Source organism: Patiria miniata, unplaced genomic scaffold (genome assembly GCF_015706575.1).
Source record: "Patiria miniata isolate m_02_andy unplaced genomic scaffold, ASM1570657v1 HiC_scaffold_3, whole genome shotgun sequence".
NCBI classification, from domain to species: Eukaryota; Metazoa; Echinodermata; class Asteroidea; order Valvatida; family Asterinidae; genus Patiria; species Patiria miniata.
This window is the reverse complement of record NW_024037069.1, coordinates 45193415-45220786: the sequence shown is the minus strand read 5'-3', so window position 1 is coordinate 45220786 and position 27372 is coordinate 45193415. Positions and strand designations below refer to the sequence as shown.

At 39.3% G+C, this 27372-nt stretch overlaps 1 protein-coding gene across 1 annotated transcript in view; it reads right to left on the bottom strand.

The window, feature by feature from the left end:
- Positions 1-367: 367 nt before the first annotated feature.
- LOC119736930 (protein CLEC16A-like) overlaps positions 368-27372 on the bottom strand; it is a gene marked incomplete at its 5' end in the record, with an annotated part of 84037 nt that continues 57032 nt past the window's right edge. The window contains 2 exon segments of the mRNA XM_038210967.1: positions 368-6036; positions 17820-17962. Of these exon segments, the coding sequence (XP_038066895.1) occupies positions 5033-6036; positions 17820-17962 (1147 nt within the window).

Sequence of the window (27372 nt, the reverse complement as noted above, 5' to 3'; positions counted from 1 at the left end):
AAGGCAACACTTTAGAAACCCAGCTGAGCCAAGTTACCCACAAACTCGCACAGAAATTTTGCCATACTGATCATGCAGTTACACGGAGATTACAAAGACTCCCGACTCAAAATTGTCTACAAATCCTGTTCACCACGGAGTCTACCCCCAAAAATCATTAATATTTGCCGTTAATTACAAACAAGTCATTAATCTCCTTGTCATTAAATAGTTCCATTACAAAAATTAAGTAATAATTCATTCAAAGGCGTTATTAAAATATGAAAATATAAAAAGAAAAAAAGGCAAGGGCCCATATTTGCACTAAGCATTGATTATAAGTTCCCCCACCAAACCTTTAAATGACTTACAAAATATAAACAAGATGGTCATTTCATTCAATTTCTCATCTTTATTCAAGTCATCTTTCAAATACACTATTATATCATTACTGATAGCGTATTTTATCATTATATACAACTTCTGTGACAGTCACACAATTATTTCAAACGCTGGCAGACATGTCAATTGTCAACAAATCATACTGTACATTAATAGTTTCTCTACCACATTTATAATTGTTAAATATAATACTCTTTATATAAAGCATTGTGTATGACTTTAATTATTAAGCACAACTATTAACGCGGCAAAACAAAGAATTCGGTTTGAGCGTCCTTCATTAATTCTTCCAACTCCTCATGTTAAATGTGAAGAAGAAGCGAGAACATTAATATTAAACATAATTTCATTTCGATTTAAGAGTTTTGACAAGTGTGACCGCTAAAGTTGGCTATTTCTTGCGCTCTCTTCTGCCACTATGGACATTAATATCTTTTTCAAAACAGAATATCGCCGACATCGTCTTTTGATAGACTTCTAAATCAGGAAAATATAAATTTATTGGGTTTGCCATTCACCAACGTAACTCACATCTATTATTTTATGTCTGAGAGTTTGTGAGATTAAAATCACAAACTTGCACGGGTGGGACTCAAACCAACAACCACAGGAGTGGTGACAGTCGTCTGCACTAGTAAGCAGCAGGTCGTGGATTCAAGTCCCAAGCTTGTGATTTTTTTTCTCGCAAGCCCTCGACCAGCATTAAGTATAACCAATTCGGGCACGTTGTATCATGAAGGCCCCCTTCAATGGCGAAAGCATTGTGCCAGCTATTGTTCAAATAATCCATCACAAGGCAGTTGCTTTGTACAATAGCATGCACAATGGTTTCTCCATTGAAGGGGGCCTCGTAAGTGTACACTGATCACGTGCCTGGCGTTACAGGCTGTACCCACTACAACCATTCACTCGCATTTGCAACACGTCATTTCCGAGGAAAGTCTTTGACGTGTCGACTTTCAAAAACTTGGCATATTGTAAATTAACAGGCAGTCATTTTTTTTTAAAACTACCCCCCAGAACCCTTTTTGCGAGGAATCATCCCTAATCCTCCAGAATTTTGCACTTATGTTCAAATGAAGGATACCCAGCGCCTCAATCCTACAAAATCCTCACGTTTCTCAAACACCATTCATCCTAAAATCTCCTCAATCCTCCAAAACCGCCATGAGAATTTTGGAGGATTGTGGAGGGTTAGGTTTGCTGGCACATTCAACTTGTTCAAAAAAAATTCTTTAAAATTATCAAACAGTGGGATGAAAACCCCTCCCTGTTAAATACCGCACAGGTGCGGGACGAGTTCACAGCAAGTGCAGATGGCCACCAAAAGTTCCAACAAAGAAGACCGCTGACTCTTTATAAAAGCGGTTCACTGGCTTGTTGTCAATATCTGTGTCAAGGCATGGATCACTGCGTGACCGTCCCAATACAATTCCCTTGTGGTCTGTGATTGAATGAGGAGTAATTATAAAGTGGATGAAACCAATTGTCACTCCTTTCATCTCTTTTATGAAAGGCACAAAACCCCCACCCCTCTAGTAATAGCCAAATTCCAAGAAGATGTAGATGTTGGCGAAATAATTGTGGTATTTTTTTGCCATACAAGTTGTGTTTGTCTTTGATGTGTGACCTGCGATTGACCCCGACCGGCCGGTGAACTTCCAAGTGCATCCAACCGCGTGACAGTAAAACTTGGGGTTTTCGAGCTAAATTGGTTCCCAGTGTAATTGGTTTCCTTTGGCGTTAATTATCGCAAGCCGCACTTCCGGTTTCTGGGTCAAAATTCCTACATTTACTTTAAATACTGAGATATTTTGCTATATTTGCAAAGTTCATGACACTTAAAGAGTGCATGATATGAAAAAAATAAAATTTAACAAGTAAGTAAAACACTTCAGCCTCTGAAAACTGGATGATTTATGCAAAGCAATGAGGCAACAGACCAATCGACCGACGGACCAACGGAAGTTGTGGAAATTGACGATCAAACCGCACAACTGACAGAAGAATAGTGTGCACTGTATGTAAAGCTTAATTAATGTATTTAACTTATAAACGTTTTCGCAACAGTTTATAAACACGAGGCGTTTACAATGTAATCGGAATGTTCGTTATTTAATGTTCTGAAAAGTCAAATTTCAGTAACAAGCAGCTGCAAAACTTCAAGTGGCTGTTCGAGGCTTTGTTTTTGGTACATGGACACCTGCATAATGAATCCGACTCAAATATTGAGCTCCTTAAACGCGTTGCAATGCTTATAAATTGCTGCCAAAAAGGCGTTTATAATGTGTTCAAAAGTCAACACTTACCGGTACAGTGTCACTAAGTCCTCACAAGTCAATCACAAGAAATTGTGTAACCTTTGAGTCAGTTACGTTTATTGATATGAGCTGTGGCAATTAAAGGGGCTACCTTGGCAAAGTTCATGCTCTGTTAACAGTGATACCACTTGTTACTAACTTGCGGATGGCCTCTTTAACAACTTTGACAGACAGCCAATAAGACAGACATACGGACAAACAGTCATCAGTAGACCATATATCTAGACTATTCAAATATAACCACTCTTCACAAAAAATATGATATAGATATTGGCTTTATACTTTGTTATATAGGAAATAAATAGGATATATTTTTAAGTCTGCTGCAACAGAGTAAGCAATAATTTCTGATCTTTCTCGGATAGCTCTATAGTAAAAATATCCCCAACAAGACTATGTATTGCATAAAACTAACAGGGGAAAAGATTAACAGCAATAAAAAGTCTAAGCAAAACATATGTGTTCCATCTGACAACTAACTATGGCAAATCAGGAGTTTTTTTGACATTTTAGGCATTTCACTGATTGGTACTGGGGAACAAAAACTTCACACTTATTTTTTTGGTAAGTTCGTCACCTTGGGTGTGCTTGTGTAATGGAGGTAATCTACTTTTCTAGTCTACATTAACAAAATTATCTGACCGCTTGACGAAATCTGCTCTAAGACACTTAGAATGTTTGATTTTTGGCAATAAATTTGTATTCATCCAAAACAAAAAATTCTTCAAAAACAATTGCAGCTTTGAATTTCAAAACAAAACACATTTCACTTAAAGCACAAATTCATCTTTCAGAAAATAAACGAATCTTGATGAAAATCAACAAACTTTAAACTCAGACTGAATTCAGTCCAAGACATATTTTAAAAAGTACCTCGCTTAATATCCCACTATATTTTGCAAATTTCACTGACAAAAATACTTGATACTTTATATTTGAAGATTTTATATTTTGGATGCAAAAATGAATGATTTGGCACAGTTTGCATATTCTCATTATACACGAAAGGATAAAATCTGCTATAATTTCATCCTAACATGCGACTATAACAAAAAAAGAAAGAAAAAACCTCCAGAGTCCATTCTCATGCTTCCTAAAGTAAATTCAGACAACGCTTTTTTTTTAAAGCCGGATTGTACAAGAGAGCTTAGTTTAAAAAGCGTATGGGTCTGTGAGATGTATTTTGAAGGGCTAAATTTTACCCGTGTAGAGCAGCAAACCAGAGGCTGTGTCTGTTTCTTGCTAGTGATAGAGGCTTCCCAACTCTTTGGGCTAACCAGGTACAACACAGAAATGTCGGACATTTGAAAAGGCCTCTTGACTACAGTAAAAAAACAAAAGTAATCAAAAGTGACACTGCAAGAATCTTTTTTTTTGCATGGAAAAACGAGGCTAGTTATTAAACCAAGGTGTAAACATTTTTCCAATGTTGAGTTCATTAACCTCAAAATACCTCACAGTAAAGAGCTAGGAACCGATACATGTCTACAATGACATGACCAGTATGACATCAAATTGCCAGACTACGAAACTCTGTTACAATCACAGAATACATGTGCTGGACACTGATCTACCGGTATTCACACAATGTCAACTTGACTCACAACACATGTAGGTTGCAAACTCATTAAGTGGTCCAAAACCTTTTTCCCCCAAAAAAGCAATGCACATGTGGACAATGTGGTACCGGTACATGTAAACAATAGGTTGACTTTGTAATGCAGGCAGATGGCATATACATGTAGATGAATTCTCCTGCTGCTGGATGGGGTTTGGATAATTCATTGGTGGTGGAGATGGAGGGTGAAGGATAGGGTCTAGAAGATTTTCTTCAAGCAAACTTGAATCTTTGATTCCCGATTTGTCGATCCACGGCAACAAACTCGGCTACATTATCTCATATACCGCACTCCACGTATCGCACTATTCTAAGATGCGCCCGCCATTAGTGATGCACGCAAGGATAATAGGGTAACCTCCGAAAAGTTCACATACAGCTTGCGTGTTCCATCTTTACTGTGCGTCAAGTTTGCTTGAAGATAAATTCATTATCCCACTCACACTCATGGAACACCGAATAACGCAGTGCGTCTGTGTCCCCCATAGCACTCAGCCATCGGCCTCCTGGCAAGTAGGATACAGACACACTACATTATTCAATGTTCCACTCAAGTTCGTGGGATTACAAAACGGTGTCTTCTACTACTGGCTGATATCCATAGGATTTCTCCTGCTGCTGGATGGAGTCTTGTGTTGGATTGCGTTTAGATGATTTCTTCCATCTACTGTTGACTGATATCAAGAGTGTTCCTCCTGCTGCTGGATGGAGTCTAGACAATTTCCCCTGGTGGAGAGGGTGAACTGTCGTCACTGGTTGCTAAGCTGTGCATCTGGGCCTGCACCATGTTTTGTAACGACTCGTCCAGGGACGGTACACCTTGAGGTACCTGATGGGGGTCAGACAATGACCCCTTGGGGTCCTCATTCATGCTTAGTCTGGTGTCCAACAGACTGTCTCTATCACTTATGCTCACCCAGTCTGGTCCCTGCCTGGAAGTCTCTGAGGCCGATGATGATGAGTCTTTGTCTTCAACATCTGCTGGAGCCATCTGTGTTTCTCCTTCTGTCTTGCCGAGGTCCAAGAGATCAGGTTCGATTTGGCCATCGTCAGATTCCTGAGACCCTTGCCGGATTTGCTTGAGCTCCATCTGGTCTGGTTCTAAGTCCTTCCAGCTCTGGCTGAGCCTAGACAGGGAAGCCTGGGCACTCTCTATAGGCGTGGTTTCTGATGTATCCGCTGAGGCTGAGATTGGGTTCACGTCAATCGTCGCAGGGCTCTTGACTGCAAACGGAGAGACCAGAGGCAGGGAAGTGGGACCTGAGGTTTTGGCGGAATCCGAGGAGGTACTGCTGAAGCTACGGACGCGTTCTTCTGACGCCGGAGGAAGGAGCTTGGGCGACTCGACATTTCCCCCAGCTGAATCCGAGCTGGGAATGAGAGTCAGGGGTGGGGCCTTAGATTTGGAGAGGGTTGGAGGAAGTGTGGACTGATCTGTATCGAGCTCACTCATTGGTTGATAGGTGTTGTCATCATCGTCGCTGTCGGCAGCTGCAGCTACGTTGCCACTGCTGCTGCTGTCGAAATCTAGCTGGATGGGGAAGGATTCTTGGGAGGCAATCGGAGGGGTCCCGAAAGCCGAGGGTGACATGGCATCTTTGGCTTCTTCTACTTCGGGCGAGCCGGTGACTGTCTTGCGTGGCCGGGCCCATCGGGTCTTGGGGGTGTTGTGGGACGGGGATCCCGATAACGGCTTGGGCTTGCTCTTGGCTGTGCCTGCATGGATGGATACAAATAAGTCAAACATTAAGATTAGTCAGTCCAGAAGCTGTGTAAAGGCAATTTTCATACTTCACTGGCAAATGGGAAAATAAAGTGAACATGACGTCACAAAATATTTGTCGAGAAATTAGCTGGTTTTGATACTGTGCTCAATTTGTGCGACTTCACAAATTGAATACTAGCTGTGACATCAAAAATTTGTTTTAGCGTTCACTTTCGTGCCAAGTAAATGAACTAGCCTTGATAGGAATGGATGGAAATTATGAGCCCAACTCTTGACCAAAGTTAGCAATGCTTGATAGTGAGGTGGCAGATAAATGAATTGGAACTATGGTTTTTTTTTTTAAACCTTTGCTTCATCTTCGGCTATATGTCCGACTTCTGAATCACTGGGAAAAACCAAATGGAATTGTTTGAAGCTTTGGCCTCATTTCATACAACTGAATGCTCCTGAAGCAGGACATGCACCAACAATTATGGAGTTCCCGATGTCAGGGACCAAAAAAAGACGAAGCCGAAACTTTGGAAAAGGCCCTTAGCTCTAAACACAATACTTATTGTAAAATGAAGGGACAATTTCATCAATACAAATCCTTACAAAGGTTAATAACCCCTGGTCAGCTCGTCCCAAATAAATAACAAGGAAAAGAAAAAACATGAAACAAGTGCATTTCCAACTAAAACAGCAATTAATTCAGATTTCTTCACGAGAGGCAAAGACTCGTAACAAACATTTAATCTTTCAGAAGACTCTTCAGAACTTTCATTGTTCTCACTCCAGGAACTCAGCCCCCTAAAAAAAGTTCTCTAGCATACCTTAATTCTCATAATTTGTGTTTTCGCTGTTAACCCCAAATCTCTACAACTAACCATTGAGATCAACAAGGCGTCCAATATGGACTCTCATGCAGCTGTGAATCCTGGGAAGCCCCTGCCTAATTCAAGAGATTTGGGTCATTATATAAATTTAAGGTCCAAAGTGTGCCATTTTTCCTGTCCCTGTTACCTTGTTTCTTTGTAATTTGCCATTCAAGTATCATTAGGAAAGACTTCAAATGATTTCTTATCTGTTGGGTAGGTAGTTTGCTATTCATAATCACTCTTGCAGGGCAACTGCGTTAAGAAGTGCATCAGAATCATAAAGTCAAAGATGTCAGATGTCAGAGGGACGTGTAGGGAATGACCCATTTATGACGCCACTGTGTGAAGATTGTCAATGTGATTAAAAATCACAAGTTTAAACATACAAATGTTAGTTCTTTTTATATCTACTTGTCCACTGCTACAGTGGGGCATTGCAACTAGGAGTTAGTAGAGGTAAGAGTGAAGATCAGTAGGGTTAGATGGGCCATCAGTAGGGTTAGATCATTAGGGTTAGGTCATTTAAACAAAAAACAAAACCACCTATAACAAATCCATGGGATGCATTTTTTTATGAGTGGTGGGAGAAATCAGAGATTTCAAAATCCGGTTATCTAAAATCCAGTTATCCTATCCGACTGCACCGGAAGTTTCCTTTCCGCTCACAGACACGTCAAACAACTGACGAGTGAGATGCCGCATGCAATGAGCTCGAGAGCTGTAATGGTGGGAACTTTCTGATCAGGCTATTCATGAACTAAGGAGACCACTATAGAGTGAAATTGCAGTCACAATAAGAGACCACGGAGCAAATTGGGAGATGTTTCGGTTGTTTTATTTAGCCCGTGTCACAAACAAATGGAAGGCTTAATTTTTTTTTCAAGATTGGTTTTGAAAATCTGGTTTTCAAACTCCAAACCGAATAGTTTTCAAACCAAATTTAATAAAAGCCGGATATTAATCCCACCAATCGTTTTACTCAGAATGATGCTTAATACACATATAACCCCATGTTCTTATTTTTTGTATCATATCTGGAGGAACCATTATGAAAACGGCCAAGTTACGAAGTGGCTCATACCCCAGTCTACTCCCCCCCCCCAACCCCCCCCCCCCAAATGGGCCCGAATCACTCGAGTAGCACAGATCACATGACTTATTTAAATCGGTCAATAACATGAAACTGGAATTTTGGGGGTTGATATAATTGGAAAGGGAGTTCTAAAAATAAATACATATATAAATCAAAATTGACTATATTTACAGATTAAATAATAAAAAAATAAAATTTGTTTTGAATTTTATGAAACCATGCAGCTTTTGCAAAAAAAGGTCAAAGGACGCCATGCGCAAGGGTTTTGACATTACTGGTATTTCACAGCATGCTTGGCTATTTTTTAAACGATAAAAACAGAGAAGTTAATATGCAGACAGCTAGTTCTAAGGGAACTCTTTTTATGTACCTTTTCCCTGTCCTTTGGCCTCACTTTTTTAGTTTGCGCTTGAGAAATTAGTAGAGGGAATAAATGTCTACAGTTAGAAATGATACAGATGAATTTATATTAAGCACTGTGGTGAAGTGAAGGAATTTGGTACGGAAAGAAAGACCAAAACATACACATTCCATAACACGAATGATTAAACAGATCCTTGGATGGCTAAAACAAATGTTAATGTCTAAATTGAACATCATTTGTGGGTAATTGCCAACATGTGCAAATGAGATGCGTGTAAATTCTGTGGCATTTAACCAAGGTTATTTTATCACCAAACTAACCAAGCGGTTTTTCGGAGAAACAAAAACCAGACACCATGACCAGGAACAGATGTTTATTGTTTGAAGCCAAAGTTAGCTATATGCATGGCTTCCTACATAAATGTACATTAGGCGGTGAATAAGAACCAATAATATAAAAACCAACTTTATGGAACATTGCATTTTGTATATTTTTTTTAGTTTGTTAAAGGGTATATACAACATTTGCAAGTTCAAAAATCAAAAATACCAAATTATTATGAAATACCTTACTGGACTGTTAGTGAATGGCAGTCTAAAGCATCCTGTAAAATCATGGCACCTGGTGTGCTGACATTTGCAAGAAAAGTGGTACTTTTGTATCAATTTCAAACACTGGTCGGCCGGCCAGCATTGGAAGAAAACTGACTTTTTTTTTCAAACACTGCCCCCAATTTACCATATTTAGTCAGTCTGCACTTTGTTTGTATTCGATTACACACCTATGAACGGGTACGAGTACAAGCCAGCTAGACTGGTTCCCCAATCTGACTTGCTCCATTTCATCTTAAGTGGGGTCAGGGAACCAGACTACAAGAACACGATTGTTTTTCTTGGTTTTTCCAGCATATACGAACAAAAGACTTCAAACAAGTCAGTGTAACAATATTTGCTATCAAATACTAACCCTCGAATCCATCAATTTCTGAAAATTACAACAAAAGCAAATGTTGCATATTCCCTGAATCCCTGTGTTAATAATTACATATTTACCCACATATCTTTCCTGGAATTTTTATTTGAAATGCTCAACTTTAATTGGCTATGACTGGTTATGAACACAATTTGTTGGAAACAACTGCAAAAGGAAAAAAAAGCCACTATAGAAATTTGTGATTAATTTCGATTCGATATTAAATCTTGACAAATGTCAACAGGAATCGTGGGTGCATTATGCTGGTAATGGATGAAACTGTCTGGAATTTGCAGTCTTTAAAAAAATTTTTGTAAATATATTTATACTTTTGTGTAAGCTAACATATAATTGAAAAATAATTTCAAAATTAAAATTCCTAAACTCTGTTCAATTTCATAATAATGTGGAGTTTATATAGCGTTTTTAAAACCAAAGGTTTCAAAGTACTTTACAAATATCTGCCCTGAAATGTTCATTTATCTGTTCCCATAAAAATATAAGAGTGTTAGCATTAAACTAGTTTTATCAGCCCAGTTTGTACCAGATGTTTGTTATGACAAAGGTGAGCTATAACGTTCCAGACTGGTACACTTAATATGGTTGGGGAAACTATAAACAAGAAATAGTACAAATGTTCATTTTTTTTTAAATACAAGGAACATCTTGATATCCCAAATTTGCGACTTGTACTTTTATAGCTGGAAAGCAGGTCTGTTAAACTTGATAGCAAAACCCCAGTTTGACATTTCTCATGTCTATTTTTTACCCCATATTTCGCCGAAATAGCGAATGATATATCCAGATGAGGCGTGATCCACCTTCAGGGCAGGTACATCCATCACAGCACTAATGTCCTACTGACAAAGTGATATTTATACAAATAAACGGCAACAGGAACAATCAAGCATTTAATCAATTGACTAGCCGGATATTTTTGTCCCTAGACCAATCATTTTCGGCGCCAGAGTAAAGTGGGTCACGGGAAACCGCACGCGAAATGCATCGGCGGTAAATTTGGGCACGTTCACATGTTTGGTGTCAAATGTTGGCTACAGAACATGAAGCAACTGGTGATAAGGCCAGCCCCAAACCCACAAAAATGACAAGGGTTATTGCATTACAATGAATCCATCAATCACTTGGATCCCAAGTTAGCTTTCAAGTCAAGGCAGAGGCAATAAATTTTTCAATACCTGCAAATGAATCAAATACCCCAATGTTAACAAGTAAAGCGAGTTTGGACACACTCGGTTCAAAACACTCGTTTCAAAAGTCTTGCCCCAAATCCCTCAACTTGGCTTGAATAAGGTTTGTGCCTTAAAGGCAAAGGATCTTTGCTCATCATGCAGTTTTTTCGTTTGGAATAGTGCCACAAGCTCAAGTCGTTTTAAGACCCTGCTGAAAACGCATCTTTTCCAAAATGCTTTTGATTTGTAACACGTTTTATTGTACGTATTTTTAATGAATTTGTTGTAATGCTAATGGTTCTGGTGTTTTAATCCATTTTCATAAATACCTCAGACAGTTTAGCTATTCCTATTGGTCGAGAGCCCGTCACGTGGCCGGTCTTAAATGGATGAGAAAGACATGGCAAGCTGGTCTTAAACACTTTTCCAGTGTCACAATAAAATGTGGACTCCTAAAAATCCAGTGACTCTTATCGTTTTATTGGTTGAACGTTCACAATCCTCACGTAGGCATGCGCAACACTACCAGCGGGTCAGAATTTTATAGTTCTAAATTCAAAACGCAATGCGCCAGGTGCGTTCTGCGCGACATCACTCAGAACATGCTACGCGCGTGCCAATCTCCATAAAAGGGTTGTTTACATCTTACTCGCCAGCTGAACACTCCATTATTTTGCTAGAGGGATGTTTCAAAAAGCATGAAGTGAACTTGTTGAACAAAACCGGGATTTTTGAACGAATCATTTGATTTTTTTAACCGAAAAGGTATTTATGAATGGGAATAAATGTGTGCTCGGTCGGTATTTATCACTCTGTTTAAGACCGCTTAGAGTCTGGGTGCTGATAATTACCCTCGCCTCCGGCTCGGGTAATTATCAGCACCCAGACTCTAAGCGGTCTTAAACAGAGTGATAAAAACCTCCGGAGCACACATTTATTCCCTTAGTAAGTACAAGCTGGTTTACCCGATCATAGATCGGGTAGGGCGTAGTGTTGGGGATGAAAATGTGGGGGGAGTTAAATGTAAATGGGGGATATAGTTGGGGAAACATGCAGTTAAAGAATAGCAATTTCTGTGGTGTGATCTGAGGCAATTTCTGATCACTAAAACCAATTTGAGCAAAAGATCATCTGTGAAAGTTTTGAGTTTTGAGTAATTGAATCAGCTACATGTATTCTGAGCAATAGAATCATTATTGTAGGCAACAATATTTTTATTCGGGGAAGAAAAAGTGTGTGTGTGTGTGGGGGGGGGGGGGGGGGGGGAGACCAAACAATGTCCCCCCTCAAAATGTGTGTGTGTGTGTGTGTGGGGGGGGGGGGTCCCCTGTCCCCCGTCGATTTACGCACATAATAATTATGTACCATGGCAACTGTCTGTAAATGTTGCCGTTGGTCTGTTAAATTGGCTTTTTGTGAGGCAGTCGCATTTGGAAAACGTAGTGAAAAGGTTACTGTAGTACACAGGCGAAGGCTGGTTGTACAGTTTGACAATAAATCATAATGCAATAAAACGTGAAGGTGTCATTTAAAATGAAAATGTTGAGTGTTACCAATACTTACAATTTGCGAGACCGTCTGCGATTCAACTTTTATTCAAGTTGGTTCAACCATCTATATATAAGAGCAAGTTTTACTCGGCCTCCGAGAAATGTTTGCTTCTAAAAGGATCCGAGACCGCGGCTTCATGTCCGTGGAAAAATGTGGGTGTCTTCCGCCGGGTCGGACACTTTGTCGTCGATTTTTGTGTGACTTCGTTTAAGATCGCGATATTTGAAGCAATGCATCGATCCTTCGTTGACCCCAAACAGGCCCCCGAAATTATAACGCGACACTGAATTATACATGTACGTGGCGGGCAGCGAACTCACAACGCTCAGCCTTGGTGGTGGAAGCATGGAGCTGTAAACACATTATGGAAGCAACAGCACTCTATCACGCGACGTCACATGCTTGCGCTTCAAATAGCGAGCACCGTAGACCCAACCTCGTTTGCAGGGTGTGGAGCAGGCTGCAGTACGCGTTGCCATCGACAGTTTTGCATAGCCCGGAAATACTATGCAGTGTAGACTTTCGATTGGTCAGACCGCGCAAGGCATACTAATGTATAGTCCTTCTGAGTATTCGTTGCACTCGGCGCAGGGGCGGCAAGCAAAGCACAGGAAACAATAGGGACACTTGGTGGCCACGCACCATGGAGAAAAAATATTTTGCCAAGGTCACCCCATACTTCCATTTGGTGAACACTTTTGCAGAACGGCTGAGTAGAACACGTAAACGAAACCCCTACGTTGACCTCGCTGACCTCGCACAGTCTAGACTCGCTGAAAAGCCAGCACAGGGGGCGGCCAGGCAGTCAACGTGAAAGCGTACACGACGGCAAATTCCTGCGCAAAACGCAGTCGCGAAAAATCGACGAAACGGATCGCCGGTCCGTACGGGAAAATTAGGACGACCCGAAGTGTCCGACCCGGCGGAAGACACCCTCCGCATTTTTCCACGGACGTGGAGCGATTTTGGCGCCGCGTGAGCCCGCGGTCTCGGATCCTTTCAGGAGCAAACATCGTCTCGGGAGCGAGTAAACTTCTCTCTTATATATATAGATTCTTAATGAACTTAACTCGTATGTAATACTATTTCTCAATGACGCACTTCTGATCCAGATTTATATTTTAATGTACATGTATCTGGTGATTTTAATGTATTTTAATCAACACTAGCTTTTATACCCAGTTTATTGTTTTACTGTACAGTGCATTTGATTATGTTTACATAAAATTTGCTCTTTATAAATACTATTATACGTGTAATGGTACCATTAAGGAGACACGTTATCGTAATTTCTTCGTAAGATGGGAGACATCGGTTATTAGGGAGACATTTTCATGTCTCCCTAATGTCACAGCCCCCTTTAGCGGCACAATTTTATCGCAATTTTGTCGCAATTAGATTATATTTGTTGCTCGTGGTCTAATTAGTAAACATACCGAAATTCGTGGAAAAAGGACAAGGGAACATTGGGTTAGGGCACATTTAAGTTTAAAAAATTGTGTGCACCTCTATGGGGATGTCTCCCAAATGTCCAATCCAGGGTAGTTATTATTATTATTATTATTAACACCACTCAAAATCCAAAGAAGAATGTTCAAAACCTAACCTGTTGAACTTGCAGCTCAGTGCATTTTACACTTTACGAAATAACAGTGAAAACCACGCACAACCTTTTGATCACAAAAAATTGATCGTTGGTAATCACCTACATATCTTGATATCTTCTAATTGACAGCAAGCCAGATGGAATCATTTCACAGGGGGTTTAGTATCTGTACAATCTGTAATCCAAGCAAGCTTTTGGATAATTTGGTAGGTTACTTTAGGATAAATGCAGATGATCCTTTATGCCTTAAATATAGGACCCTAGGGGAAGGGAGGATTTGGCCACTCAGGGATGCAAGCTAATAAACTTCAAAGAACCACGTTGGAATTATACTTTTTTCTGCCAGTTAACTGCTGATGACAGGTTTCTAAATGCCATGGCAATTCCTCTGAAGGATTCATACAAATAAACTTTACTCCATTCATTTTTCAACTCTTTTTCAATATTCTTTTTAAATCAAATCCAAATGTGTCAGTTTTATCAATTGAAACTAAGAAGTTCTGGTTTAACCTTGCAATGTAATTGGTAACTTCAATTGCTAAATTGGAACTAAAAAAACAAGTTGGGTCTCATTTTCCCATTATTCCTGGCACCCTTTTATGAAAACACCCTCCGCCCAAATAATCCCAAAACCATTCAAAAAAGTCTTTTGGCCCTCACATATTGCCCTCAAAACCCTTGTCTGGAACCTGTTTCTATCAAACTCCCTTTCCCTATACCAATTCATGCCCCCCCAAAAAAACCCTTCTCTCTTGCCAATTTTATGCATTTTGGAAACTTCTACCTAAATATATATATATCACAAAACTATTCCAAAAATTCTTTGAGCCCACAAATATTGGAAACCTGCCCAAAAATCTTTCACCCCAAAACATTTGTCTGGAGCCTTGCCAGTTCTGAGCCAAACTGTGAATCAAGCATGAACAACACTTTGAGTGCTAAAAGACAGTTCAATTTCACTGCAGGAATGTTGACATGTAGCTGCTGACAAATATTCCCAATTTCCATTCCCATCTGAACTACTTGTAAGGCTTACCAGGAGGGGCTATTGATGTTTTCTCGGAAACAGAGACCAGACCTGCCTGCCAACCATGCAATGTTTGGCAGGCAATTTCACCCAGACCGCTCTGTCAATTGACAATAACAGATGATGTTGTGTGAGCACTGCCAACTCTCTTAATATAAGCTTCTAAGAACCCTACTTTAAATATTTGTGGTCACTTTTCTGAATTTGTCATTCATATCTGTAACAGACAGCTTTGTGTGTGAACCTGTCATTGTTTTTGAATAATCGGAGACATTTTCACCAATACTATTGGCTTGGTCAAGTCGGTTGTTATTTTTTTTTTTGGGGGGGGGGGCAGTCTCAGTATCAAACATTTGTCGTGTGCAGAGCTGGGCAAAAGAAGAACGTCTGATATAGCCTGCAAATTTTATGCGACCCCGTGGGCAAGCCAATCGTAAACTTAAGCTGTTGATTGGTCAATTTGGCTACCATGTTTTTGTAATACAATGGATTACGGAAGACCTGATAGAAGGTGCCTGCTAAATGGTCAGAATCTCAAGGTCAAGATGCAGGTGCATAATTAATCAACAAATCTGTGCAAGGGGATATTCCATAGAGGTGGGGGGGGGGGGCAGCAGTGAAGTTCTTTTCAAACATCCCATTGTTGTTGTTTATGAAAAACTCCAATGTCTTTTGTAATTAGAACTGCATACTTTGTTTTGGCATAAAATTAAAGCAAATGAAAAAAGACGAATGAAAGTGTGCAACAGATTTTTCTACTGTTCACAAATTTAAATTTGTATTTGCCAAGCTTTTGTCTTCACTTTTTAACACACAGGATTTGCACTGGAAATCAAGATATAAAGGAGTTGTCAACAAGGTGTCCAAAAATGCTGCAAATTAAACAAAGAGTTTGTCCATAAGACATTTGCATTTACAATAGTCCCTGCAGCCTAACTCTGGCTAAAACTCTGGCCAAAACTCTGGCCAGAATATACATTTAACTGACAAAGAGAATTCCTTCACTAATGAATTTACATGACAGGATATCTTACAGACATTGCTGAAAGTGAAAACTCAAAGTGTATCCAAGAAAAAGTAACAAGAAGCATGAACAAAAAAACCAGCTCAATTTAAGGAAATTTGAAATTTTTCTTAAGAAAATGTAATAAGTTTAGCCAACTTTTTAAGCTGAATATCCTTCTCTCTGTAATAAATCGATCCCTTTTCTCACAACTACATGTAGTTCAGCCTTACTCCAGCCACCCTACCCCTTCTCAATAGTTTAAGGCTGCACTGCAAAAGCTTTTATTTGATGTAAAGTTACAGACTCATTCAAGACAGCGTAGGGCCATCTCAAGTCGTCATTATGCGGACGGTGAAAGCAATTTCTGACAAAAGAAGAAAACCGCAGACTGGCAAACGCCCACCAACATCGCCAGACAACTGCCTCATGTCTGGCCCATGGTTAACCAACATTCTGCCCCCCAAAAGGAATATAAGAAAACTGCAAGATGGAACAAAGACTTTAAAGGGGGTCAGGTACTCACCACAATTGACAAGACCAGGGGCGGGGCATACAAGGATTTTGGAAGGAGGCAGACAGCCCGATAGATATTTATCAAAAGTCATCATTGTTTTTGTTTTTTTTTCCCAGGGAAGTAGAACCAGGGTGCGTGTGACCTTTTAAGCTTTTCCCACGTCTACGTTTCAGGTGGCTTCAAATAGATGCATAAATTGACATTTCCAAGCTATCTCGAGGCCCAAGTCATAATTTCAGAATTTTAAGAGCCTGAAAAGTGTTTCTTGTAGTGCCTGATTCAAAAACATGTAGGCACTGCCAACATAAATTTAGAGCTAAAATGCATTTGTTTAGTATCAAAGAAATTTCTTGCTGTTGTAAATTGACTTTTTCACTCTTCAATTAAGTTGAAGAATGCCAATTAAAAAACAAATTCTGTATCTTTCATTGCATCAAGGCAAAATCCACAAATGTGGTCCCAAATGAAAATCAGACTCCAACGAAAATCTGACTCCTTCACCCTTTTATTGGTTAAACCCTCTCACGTGACCGGACACCTCCTAATTATCTTCGTCTAGGCATGCGCAATACTACCAATGAGTTCGTATTTCATAGAAACCTAAATTCACACTACACCGGCATAACTTTGAAATAAAACAAAGAATGGCTTAGTTATCCAGATTTAAGTTGAATCCCTCTAGCAGTCTTGAAGGAGACGGGGGACGGCAGTAAAATATCCAAACAAGCTTTGCATCGAGAAATATGAAGAAGCAGTCTCACAGGTATCTAGGAAAATATATCTACTGAGCTAAAACTGTGACAGGTTAGTTTTTTTTTAATAACCTGCTTGAGATTTATTGTATTTTTGTTCCTTGAATCGGCAAGAACTATTTATTTGTAGAAAATAGTGTCCATGGGCATCAACCGGTGGGGAACAGGGGGAGGGGGGGGAGAGTCCCCCCACTTTTTAAAGTTGGGGGGGGGGGATATCATATCGTTTTCACTTTTTCACTTTTTTCGTCCCCGAAATAAAAAATGGTAGCCTCTATTTGATTATTTGATCAAGGTATGTCCCCCCCCCACTTTTCAGAAGTGATTGACGCCCTTGATAGTGTCCATTACCTTTACACATGTATATTCAAATCTTACCCAAGTGAAATCCAAAACGAATCACATGTTGAAACAAAGCATGTTATTCTGGACAAATTCTTACAAAACCGTTGTTTTGGAGTTTTGCTTTGGTGAGCGAGCCATTAGTGAATAATTTCTTGCCCTGAGGCAATGCATGACATTTCATGTTGAATTACCAAAGGTGCACCTGGCACCTAGACTGGAAACCTGGCCTCATGAATGAGGTCAAGCCTCATACAATCTATGATTTCATTGGTTGCTATGCGGCATGACCAGTCCTTCCCTGAATTCTGATTGGCCGACTTTACAAGTATGCGCAGACAAGGCTTTTGTGCCCATGCGTGCATGCATAAATATGTAAATTAACTTGACCTCAGAGGTCAGAGGTCCAATAAGGCAAGAAGCTGAATTAAAGCAATAACTGATCTCAGACTCAATATTCAAGTTTTGAGATATTTCCCGGACTGGGAGCAAGACTCACCTGAGCCCGTTGCTCCTTTTGTCTCCTGTCCTTGTGTTGAGGCTTGCGGCTGTCCTTTTGTCTGGGGGTCCGAGTGACGGCGATTGGCTGAAGAGAAGAGGCCTCGCCTTGCTCCGATGACCTGAGCAATGGGGGCCACAGCCCTGAGGGAGGGGGTGGGGGATAGAAAGAGAAGATTATATGAAATCATCATTATCGGTACTTTGCTTCTGATGGGCTTTTTTTGTTATTTCTCTGCAATCCTTTGGTTTCATCTTACCGTTTATTCCGCTATTGGAATAAGAAGACAGCACTACGAGAATTTTATATAACCTTCCAAATAATGACCAGCTTGTGAAAAGCCATTTGTCTGCAACTTTGTCCAAGTAATCTTAGGCTGCATCTAAACCCTTGGTCTAATTAAGACAGTCTCTTTTTTGTTTGCTAATTGACAGATCCTCCCTGATTCTACCGGTACTTGATTAGCCCCACTTCGCTCTCCACCCCCCCACCCCCCCATGTCTGCAAAATCTAAGGAACTTTATAAAAACATACATGTATGGAACTTGAATAGCAAGCCTGTTAAAGTGGTGGAGAATACCTTAGAAGGAAAAACAAAATCCAACAGAAAAGTTGTTGGGTCAGGATACAGCAGGTATAGGATTAAAAGATCAGTGTAGTTATTTAATCAAGTGAAGAATATTGAAAATGCTCAATGGATGCTCCAATTACAGATTTTCATTGGTCATTATTAAATTCCAATTGTCATTATTTTAGTCGTCTTTTTTTTTTTTTGAAATCTTTAATCTGCAAATATTTCTTCCAAGTTCCACCACCACCAACACAATAAACCTGACAAAAAATCCTTATATAAACGGCACTATAGGCCTTATTCATGGGTCGGCCATATTAAATTGAAAGTAAGGCAAAATCTTCATTTTTGGAACTTGATAACAAATGAACTAAAGTTCATTACAAATTAATACCGGTCTGCCCTGATGAATATTTTAAACATATTCATAATGCTTTAAGTCACATTTAAAAGAAAATTGAAAGCGATGCTTGAAAAGCATAAATATAGTCTGGCATCATCGCATTCAACAGTTTACAATCTACAAAATACATTCAGGGAACACAATCAAATTTGGCTTCCTTGTGAATAAGATCTATTGTGAAAATATGCCACAAATTATTTCAGAACAAAAAATGAATCTATTCTAATTGGACCCTGTGACAGCTTGCTGAACATAAGCAGCTTTGCCTGTACAGCAAGGTCACTTATGGGCTATATTTATCAGACTGCAAACAGTATTATAACAAAGCTGGGCAACCTCAGCTACCCAAGTTTTCCTGGAAAAACCTTGTCCAAATAAATGAATAATACAAGGTCAGTGGATGGCTGTGTGAATCACATGTAAACCAAACCGCCACGATATAGGCCGATTCAGGCCGCCTCTGCGCATTATAGCCACAATAGGCCAGATTGTATCCGGTGAGCCACCAGTTATTAATGGTTTCCATATGGAAAATGGGACTAAGAGGTGACCTTGTCTGGGGAATATGAGGGGGGGGGGGGGGGGGTCGGTGGATATTAGGGAAAGGTGTCTGAGTATGATGGGTGTCAATATGATACGTCTGGCTGGCTGGAAATCTTCCATGAACAGCTCCAAACCAAAAATAGGGAGGTTAATGCTTTACTCAGTTAATAATCGGATCTCGATGTACATGTACATTGCATCCGTAAAGATCGTTCCTGTGCTATTTTCAATCTCACCTCAAGCAGTAGATTTCTGTTTTCAATTGCTACTTTCCTAGAAAAATAACAATGATTCACTTTTGAATAAGACATTGAACAAAAAATCCACCGATGTTTAGTTACTGAATTAGTTTTTCGCAAAATTTGAATTAGTGGCTACCAGGCACTAACTCGGCTCTCACAGGGCACTATTTGCACACAAAATGACAGTCCTTTCTCAGAGGGTTGCAGACACCCTAAATTGGAATAAAGTAGTTTTTTCTGTAAAACAAAACATGCAAATTTAAATTTCATGACGATAAAAAAAATTCAGTTTTGAAGAGCATGGGGTAATCTTTAATTCATGCATGCAACTCCAACAACAAAGCAGGAAATTCCAAGCAACACATGTACACGATTTTTTTACAGTGTTTTTCAATGTTTTATGGCATAAATGTGAAGTAACAATGAGGAAATACGATGATCCAAGGAAAAGTTGCATGTCGGGTGATTTCTACTTTTGCCTACCATTTAATATATGTTGCACTGAATTAAATTTAATTGGAAATATAAAAACATGGTTCAAAATCTCATAAACCACCCCCCCCAAAAAAAATATAAAAACATGAAAGTACCCCCCCCCCCTCGTCCTAGAGGCTAAAATATAGTTGAAGAATTAATCAACCAATTCCTATTTTTTGCAAAGAAGGCAGCTCATTTCGATAATGATAATAAATAACAAATTCTTTCATCTATGTTCGGACAAGGTTCTAGCACAGCTTTGGAATTTTCTCCCCAAGATGGGCAGCCAGTAAGTAGTTATTTTTCAAGAAATTGTCCAAAGAGTGTCATCCCCTCCTGAGCAGTCCATCTCCTGAGATGCTGACTAAAAACCAGATAATCCATCAGCCCCAGGTATCCTCTACGGACGTGGGACATAAAGGATAAATAAATGGAGGGCTTGACATTTGAAGCTTTTTTACAATCCCTCCTGCTCTCTAATATCCTCAGAAAAACTACTCTGGACTTGCTTCGGATCTATTTTGTATCGCTTCGGGGAGCGGGGGACTCTAAACATACTTGTAGCTCGTGGCAGCTTCTTGGAAAAGTTGCTGGAAAAGTTGGTCAATAAAGGCAGAGGCGCATTTGGGGCATTCCTCCGAGGCAGGAAGAGGGAGTGATAATCGAACAGTCCTTTTTTATTCTCCCCTCCTTTGAAGAAAGCAGAGCTTGTACCTCAGGCCCCTCACACAGCCCAGGAGATGGGCTCGTTCAAGTTAGAGAGCACTTTAGAGGTTTGTTCGGATTTTGCCGCTGAATTGATTTTTCCATCAAGTGGAGATCTATTCGGACAAAAACATAACCGTCATTTCAGACTGGGGTTGCAGAGTTGAGCCAAACCAACTGATATTCAGAGAAACCCAGGTTACCGCAAAATAGATTCTGGTTTGAGACGCGAAGGCAAACTTTATGCATTGATTTTCCAAAGAACTGTGCTCCGGAGTCATTTAAGTCAATCCTAACTGTTTCAAATGGGCAATTATAGCGCTGTGCATCGGAACCGGTTACTTGAGTACCTGACCGCTGATGTCAGGAACTGGTTTCAGATTAAGGGATCAGGTACTCGAAGCCAACTATGCAAATTACTTAGTAACTTCTCAGACAATGAAAAAGTAACATTTTGAATAGCATATGTGGGGATATTTTCAAAATGAAAACCAGGCTACATGGAAAACCAAAACAAATTTCATGCTTATGTGCATTTTAATGTGCAACTTTTGTTGCCAAGACTCAAAATACATTTGTCGGTGATGAGGCATTTGTATATTCCTTTGCACACCGATGGCCTTTAATCTAGGGTATACATTCTCTGGGTTTCAGCAATTCACAGAAGTCAAAATTCCACTTCCACATTTTACAGCTTTCCTGAAGATCCTATTTATTTTGTGTCACAAAGTTCCAGCATGGTTCAGGATTAACACTTGACAAGGCCCCCAAAACACCTCTTCAGAAACACATGAGATTTGGAGTATCAGGGAATTTACGATTTTGTGACCTTTGGAACTACTGTACAATAACTAGTCCTAGTGCTTTGCCTAATGAATTATTCAGGCGCTGAGCCTCTAAATTTGGCACTACGCCCAAGTGTTCTCAGAAAACTGCCTGGTCAAGGCAAAAAAATGACACTAAATGCAGCCACAAAGCTATTCAGTAAACACAGTGGACAATGACAGGAGAGCTGTAGCACTGTAATGTCAACATGTTACAGTACAATGCAATAGACTTATTTTGTGGTTGTTAAAAACGTTAGCGACAGACGTGTCTTTGTGTCTTCTGGAAACCCTCTCTGCTATTTTAGAATTCCCATTTAATTCTCTGAATGCCTGGAAAGCATACATCCTCAGCAACTTGGAACTGGAAGCCCTGTTTCAATGTTTAAAGAGAATATGGATGCCCAATTTCCAAATGTGACACTAAAGCCGAAACAGTGACACACACTCAAAATGAAGTGTCACTGTTAAGTTGCCCAGGAATGAAGCAAAAAAGAAAACTGTCTTCAATGCAGACAGACTTGTGACAATGTCTGTATTCTGAAACTTTTACTGAATAAAACTGATATGAAAAATCCAAACTAGTATGGGGTAATTTCCATTGGATTGCTTGCTTGAGTGCTTACTGACCACCTGACGATGATAATGATTGATTGATATATTGATCGACTGACTGTTGACAAATGAACTGACAAATTTTTCAATTAATATATCATCAGTTCATCATATAACTGATTTTACCAGAGTTTTATTTTTTTTTCTCCATTGAAAAACTAGTACAAAAACCCCTATAAATTTTCAAAATTAAAGAAAAATTCATAAAAACCTATAGAATATGCTTCAGGCCATTCATGTGTGACAAGAATTAACAAATGACCAAAAAATAAAAGGAGAAATACAAAATGCAGAAATGATTAAAATGACAGATGTAAGCTGACGATCAAGGCCATATGTTCAAGTTATCCGCAATGATAATTATTTCTGTGAATTACCAGGTACGTGTACTGATGACAAATGGTCACGCAGAGTGCCTTTAATATGCACATGTTCAGAGAATATCTGATTCAGCCGTTTCCATTTAAAATTAAAGAAAAACAAAGACAAAATCATTTGACTGATTAAAACCCTCAGAAACATATAGGTAGTCATCTGTCAGAAAAAGGAAAAACGTGAATTGATCATGAGTTACAAATTACAAAAAAGATGAAAAGTAAACATGAAAAAAAAATAAAATAGAAACGTAATTTCCGAATGAAAATGTGGAAGTTCAAAACTTTAATCAGACTTTACCAATAGACAGCGAAAACAAAACAAAACAGATCCCCCCCCCAAAAAAAAATCTAATTTGGCAAATTGCAAAGCACATGAATGTGAAAGCCCACTCTGAATGCAAATTCAATTCTTTAGAGAGCGCAATGGGATGATTGGACTGGAGCCTAATGCACTGATTTGCTGGCACTATGAATTCCCAGGCTGCAAAATTACCACATCTTCCAAGAAAATCTACAAAAGGAATTGTACATTCGTCCCTGTCCCCATGGCAACAAGAAAGTGGGGGTCTGGACTCTGGGCAAAAGCAGAGCTGTCAGTGCGATGCATTGTTCGTATTCTGTGATTTTTGCTTGCATAAGGCTGTCATTATCAGCCGTACAATACAAGACTAAATTAACTTTATGTATAGACATATCAGTATTACTACTGATATGTAAATATGTACACATAACAAGCATCATTTTCTGTCATTTTCTGAAGAAAAGAAAAGAAATTACAGAATTTATTTGTACAGCCTAAAAACATTAATTTAAAAGCACAAGTACCAGTATTACGATTTCAGTGTAAGAGACACTGAGTTAAATTGACATGAGATATTCCCTCAAAACAACTCCCCCCCCCAATGGGTGTCAATCGGTTGGGGACGGGGGGTCATTGCCCCCCCCCTCCCACTTTATAAATTGGGGGATATCATATTGTTTGTCCCCCACCCACTTTTTTGGTCCACAAATAAATCTTGTAGTATACTTTATTCTATAGCTTAGAATGAGCTGATTCAATGACTCCAAACTCAATAATTTTTAAATGATGATCTTTTGCTCAAAATAATTTGGTAAAAGTGTTCAAAAATTGCGTCACATATCGCACGCCAAAGCATCTAGAATCCAACATTTTTTTCGGGGCCCTTAAGCGGGCCCTGGACCCCATGCCATAAGGGCTTTGTGCTTTGCGCTCGCATTAGTTCTGATCAAGGTATGTCCACCCACTTTTGACACGGGATTGATGCCGTCCCCCCCCCCAAACTCTTGAGAAACCAACCGATGTCTATTTCCTGAAAACGAGAGAATAAACACTTGAGTCTGTCTCATCAAGATGCCAAACCCACCCACTATAACATGTCTCATCACACACAAGAGGCTCTTCGTTTCTTACATTGTATGGCCATGTCAATCTGACACTGTTATTAGATCTGGCTAGCAGGTTGTATATCCCTGTGCTTCACGCGCGCTACCCTGGCTAGATTCCGAGAAGAAGGCGGGAAAACAAAATGTGAGTAACTGCGCGCAAAGTCAGTTGCATCGATGATGGGTATGTTCCTGATTATTACGAAAGTCGCAGTTGGTGAAAATGAATCAGATGACAAACCTCAAGAGCTTTGTAGTCAATCATGGATTTCAGCTGACAAGGATCGACCAAAGTTAAACTGACAACTGTCCATTTGTACCTTTTCTCTTGATTCGTTTTTTGTTTTTACATAATGTGGGTTCAGAGCTAAAAGTACTTACATGTAGTAGTAAACCTCTGGCAAAGTTGTTTGGCTCAAAATTTAAGTCAGGGAATGTTTTTAAAGCTATAACAACTTTCAGACAATAGCAATTTGTAAAATATTTGTCACTAGCAACTGACTTAGGTTCTACTTATTAGGTGCGATCTGACAATCAACCAAATTTTGCAAATAAGGACCTTTTATCAAAATGTTCAGAAGTGAGATGTCAATTAGAGAAGAGTCAACCCGAAATGATCATACATTTCAGCTTATCATGGGTACTCCTACAATTCACATGTCACATGTAGCACCTGCATATAAAAGTAAAAAAAATGACACAGTTTTCCTTTTTTGTGCAAATTATTATGTACAAAAATGTATAACTGAAAAACGTTTAGTACCTTAGCCAAGTTTATTTGTGTGTGTTTGTGACTGTCCAGTTATTCAAACCCATTCCATGGTTTGGCATTGAAGTTTCCTCTTGACTTGAACAGATAAAACAGGATTTGGTCAGTGAAAGATCCCTGTGCAAACGCAACTTGGAATTGACAAAAAGAACAAAACAAGGAAATCCTGACCTACGGTGCTTTCTTGTTTTGGAAACACCGAAAGGAAGTAAAGAAAATGAGGAAATCAACTTATCTCAGGAAAAGTTGCACGTCTGTACAATGGACACCTCATTAATAATGCAGCAGAATTTGTAATGTGATATGTATAAGCAAAGCATTGACACTGTATGGAATCCTGAAGATATCAAAAAAAAAAGGGAGGGGGGGGGGAGGGGCTTTATATCCCCTTTTGAAAATTGTGCCAAAAAATAACGTCAACAAAATATCACCAGGCACATGTTTTGATGTAAGCCTATATCTCATTAATAGTTAATAAAAGCATTGATGCTGTCTGTCATCCTGAAGATATTTTGAAAAAAAGTGCCAGACATTATATCCCTTTTTTAAAAGCAAACAAACAAACAATCACGACCACATGTCAGCTCATCACGGCATGCGACTGCCTCCGCGTTGTTTTTCTCAAACATTCACAGAAGGATTTTATTCCCCCCCCCCCCCAAATTTGCCGATCCGATCCAGGGTGGTCAAATACAGAAGGCAATCAGAGCTGATAACGACTTCTTGGAATGCCCAGGTACCGAATGAGATAAATACTGCAGAGTTGGCATTTCAACAAGGAAGATCGCGAGGGTACGAAACATATGCTGTTTGAACATCAAATAATCATGTGATTAATAATCAAGTCTATTCCCCCTAAAATTATAATTCATAATAATTATTCATTGATTCTAAAATACAGGCATACAGCAGGTTATTATAAAACAACTAAGTATTTGGAAATATTAATTTCAATTAGAAAATACAAAAAGTGCCCTTTTTATAAGCAACATAATGTTTTCCAAGAATCTGTCAAAACTAGGGACATTAATCATTTTCTTTAATAATCCAGCATTTTTCCTTAATCCCCCCCCCCATTTAATAAATTTTCAACCAAAAAATATTCTCAAAATATTGTCCTGAAAATCAATCATTTGGAACATTCAAAATCAAATCCCATCTTGAGCCAAAATATGTGAGGTGGGGGGGAGGGGGGATATCCAGACTACAAAACAGTCACCACTGGGCACACTGAGCCAACTTATGAAGCAGCTGTTTTGAGCCAATCTCATTGATCAAGTTTTCTTGAAACAACTCCCCATGGGGCCCGTTCAATATCTCCCCTGCCAACCATTCATACTGTATTACTGATTCTCAGAAGCTGGATTGATTTTGTTGTATCCATTCTGTTTAATCTCCGTCTCCAAATTTATAGCTCAAGGTCAAAGCCAAAAGCTTACCCAAGGTCTTGTTAGTTGTGGATTTTTTTTTTCATTTGAAGCAGCATGCCCCCTGGGTTTTTAAGTCTCTGGCATGACAAGTAACATAATACAGTATGTAAGGTTGTGACACGGATATTATTTTGGGAATTCCCTGCACATCCATAAATTATTCGATCCCTTTAGGTTTCCCTTATTCTTATTTAGGGAAATGTGAGGAATTCTCTGGCACACTGTTGTGAATTTGATCCCCATTTTTAGTCACTGTACATTTCACTTATTATTTTCCCTATTTGAATTTCAACATATAAATCTGATGAACTAAAGCCAAGAGCTGTAGTTTTCTCTCCATTTGTTGACTTTTATTGAGGGGGGAGGTTGTGGGAAAGCATTTCATATTTGCAAGCATTCATTTTCCCAAATCCCAGTTTGTTACTTACATGTACCTTTGTTAAATTTAACACTACAAGATGCTTCAAAGCAACCACTAGAATTTACACGCATTGAAGTAAACAACTTTGTTGGCCAATCCCAAAATAAACAAATAAATGGTCAACCGCTTCAAAAAGAATTTAAAAATTGCCCAAACCAATTATCCATTTGACCCAAATTCTCCCAAACCTCCCCCAGCACAGAAATAATAACCTTGACATTTCAACAGTGGGTAATCAACACAGGCTGATAGTAATATTAGCCTGACTGTCAAATTACACCAAAGAATCAGCCCTGTTTTTTTTTTTATTGGCGGTGATAAAAACTACCCAGAGATATATTTAAATGAATTCACAGAAAGGCCTCCAGGGTTGGCTTGAGCCTGCAGAAACATCTGCCAATGGGGTCGTAGTACATCCAGGGAACTTGGGACCACAATAATATCCTTTATGTAGATGTAAGCTGGTGTTTATATTGCAAGACTGAACTTTGGGTTCTCCAGTCCCTTTTATACCCCTAGGAACATGTTTACTCTTGCCAATTTATTCTTCAAAAAAATTATTCTTCATGACAATATTAGTTAACACTTTACCCTCCCCCCCCAAAAAAAGCCTGGTTAGTATGCCCACGGTCTTGAAGCAGTTTTAAGGTGAAGTGAATGTGTCTAGTCATCTTTCTCACACAAGTAATTCAAGTATATGCCTTCCAAAAGAACACAAAAGGCTATCAATCATTCAGCAGATAACTCTCTTGTTTGAGCATTTAAAAAAGTA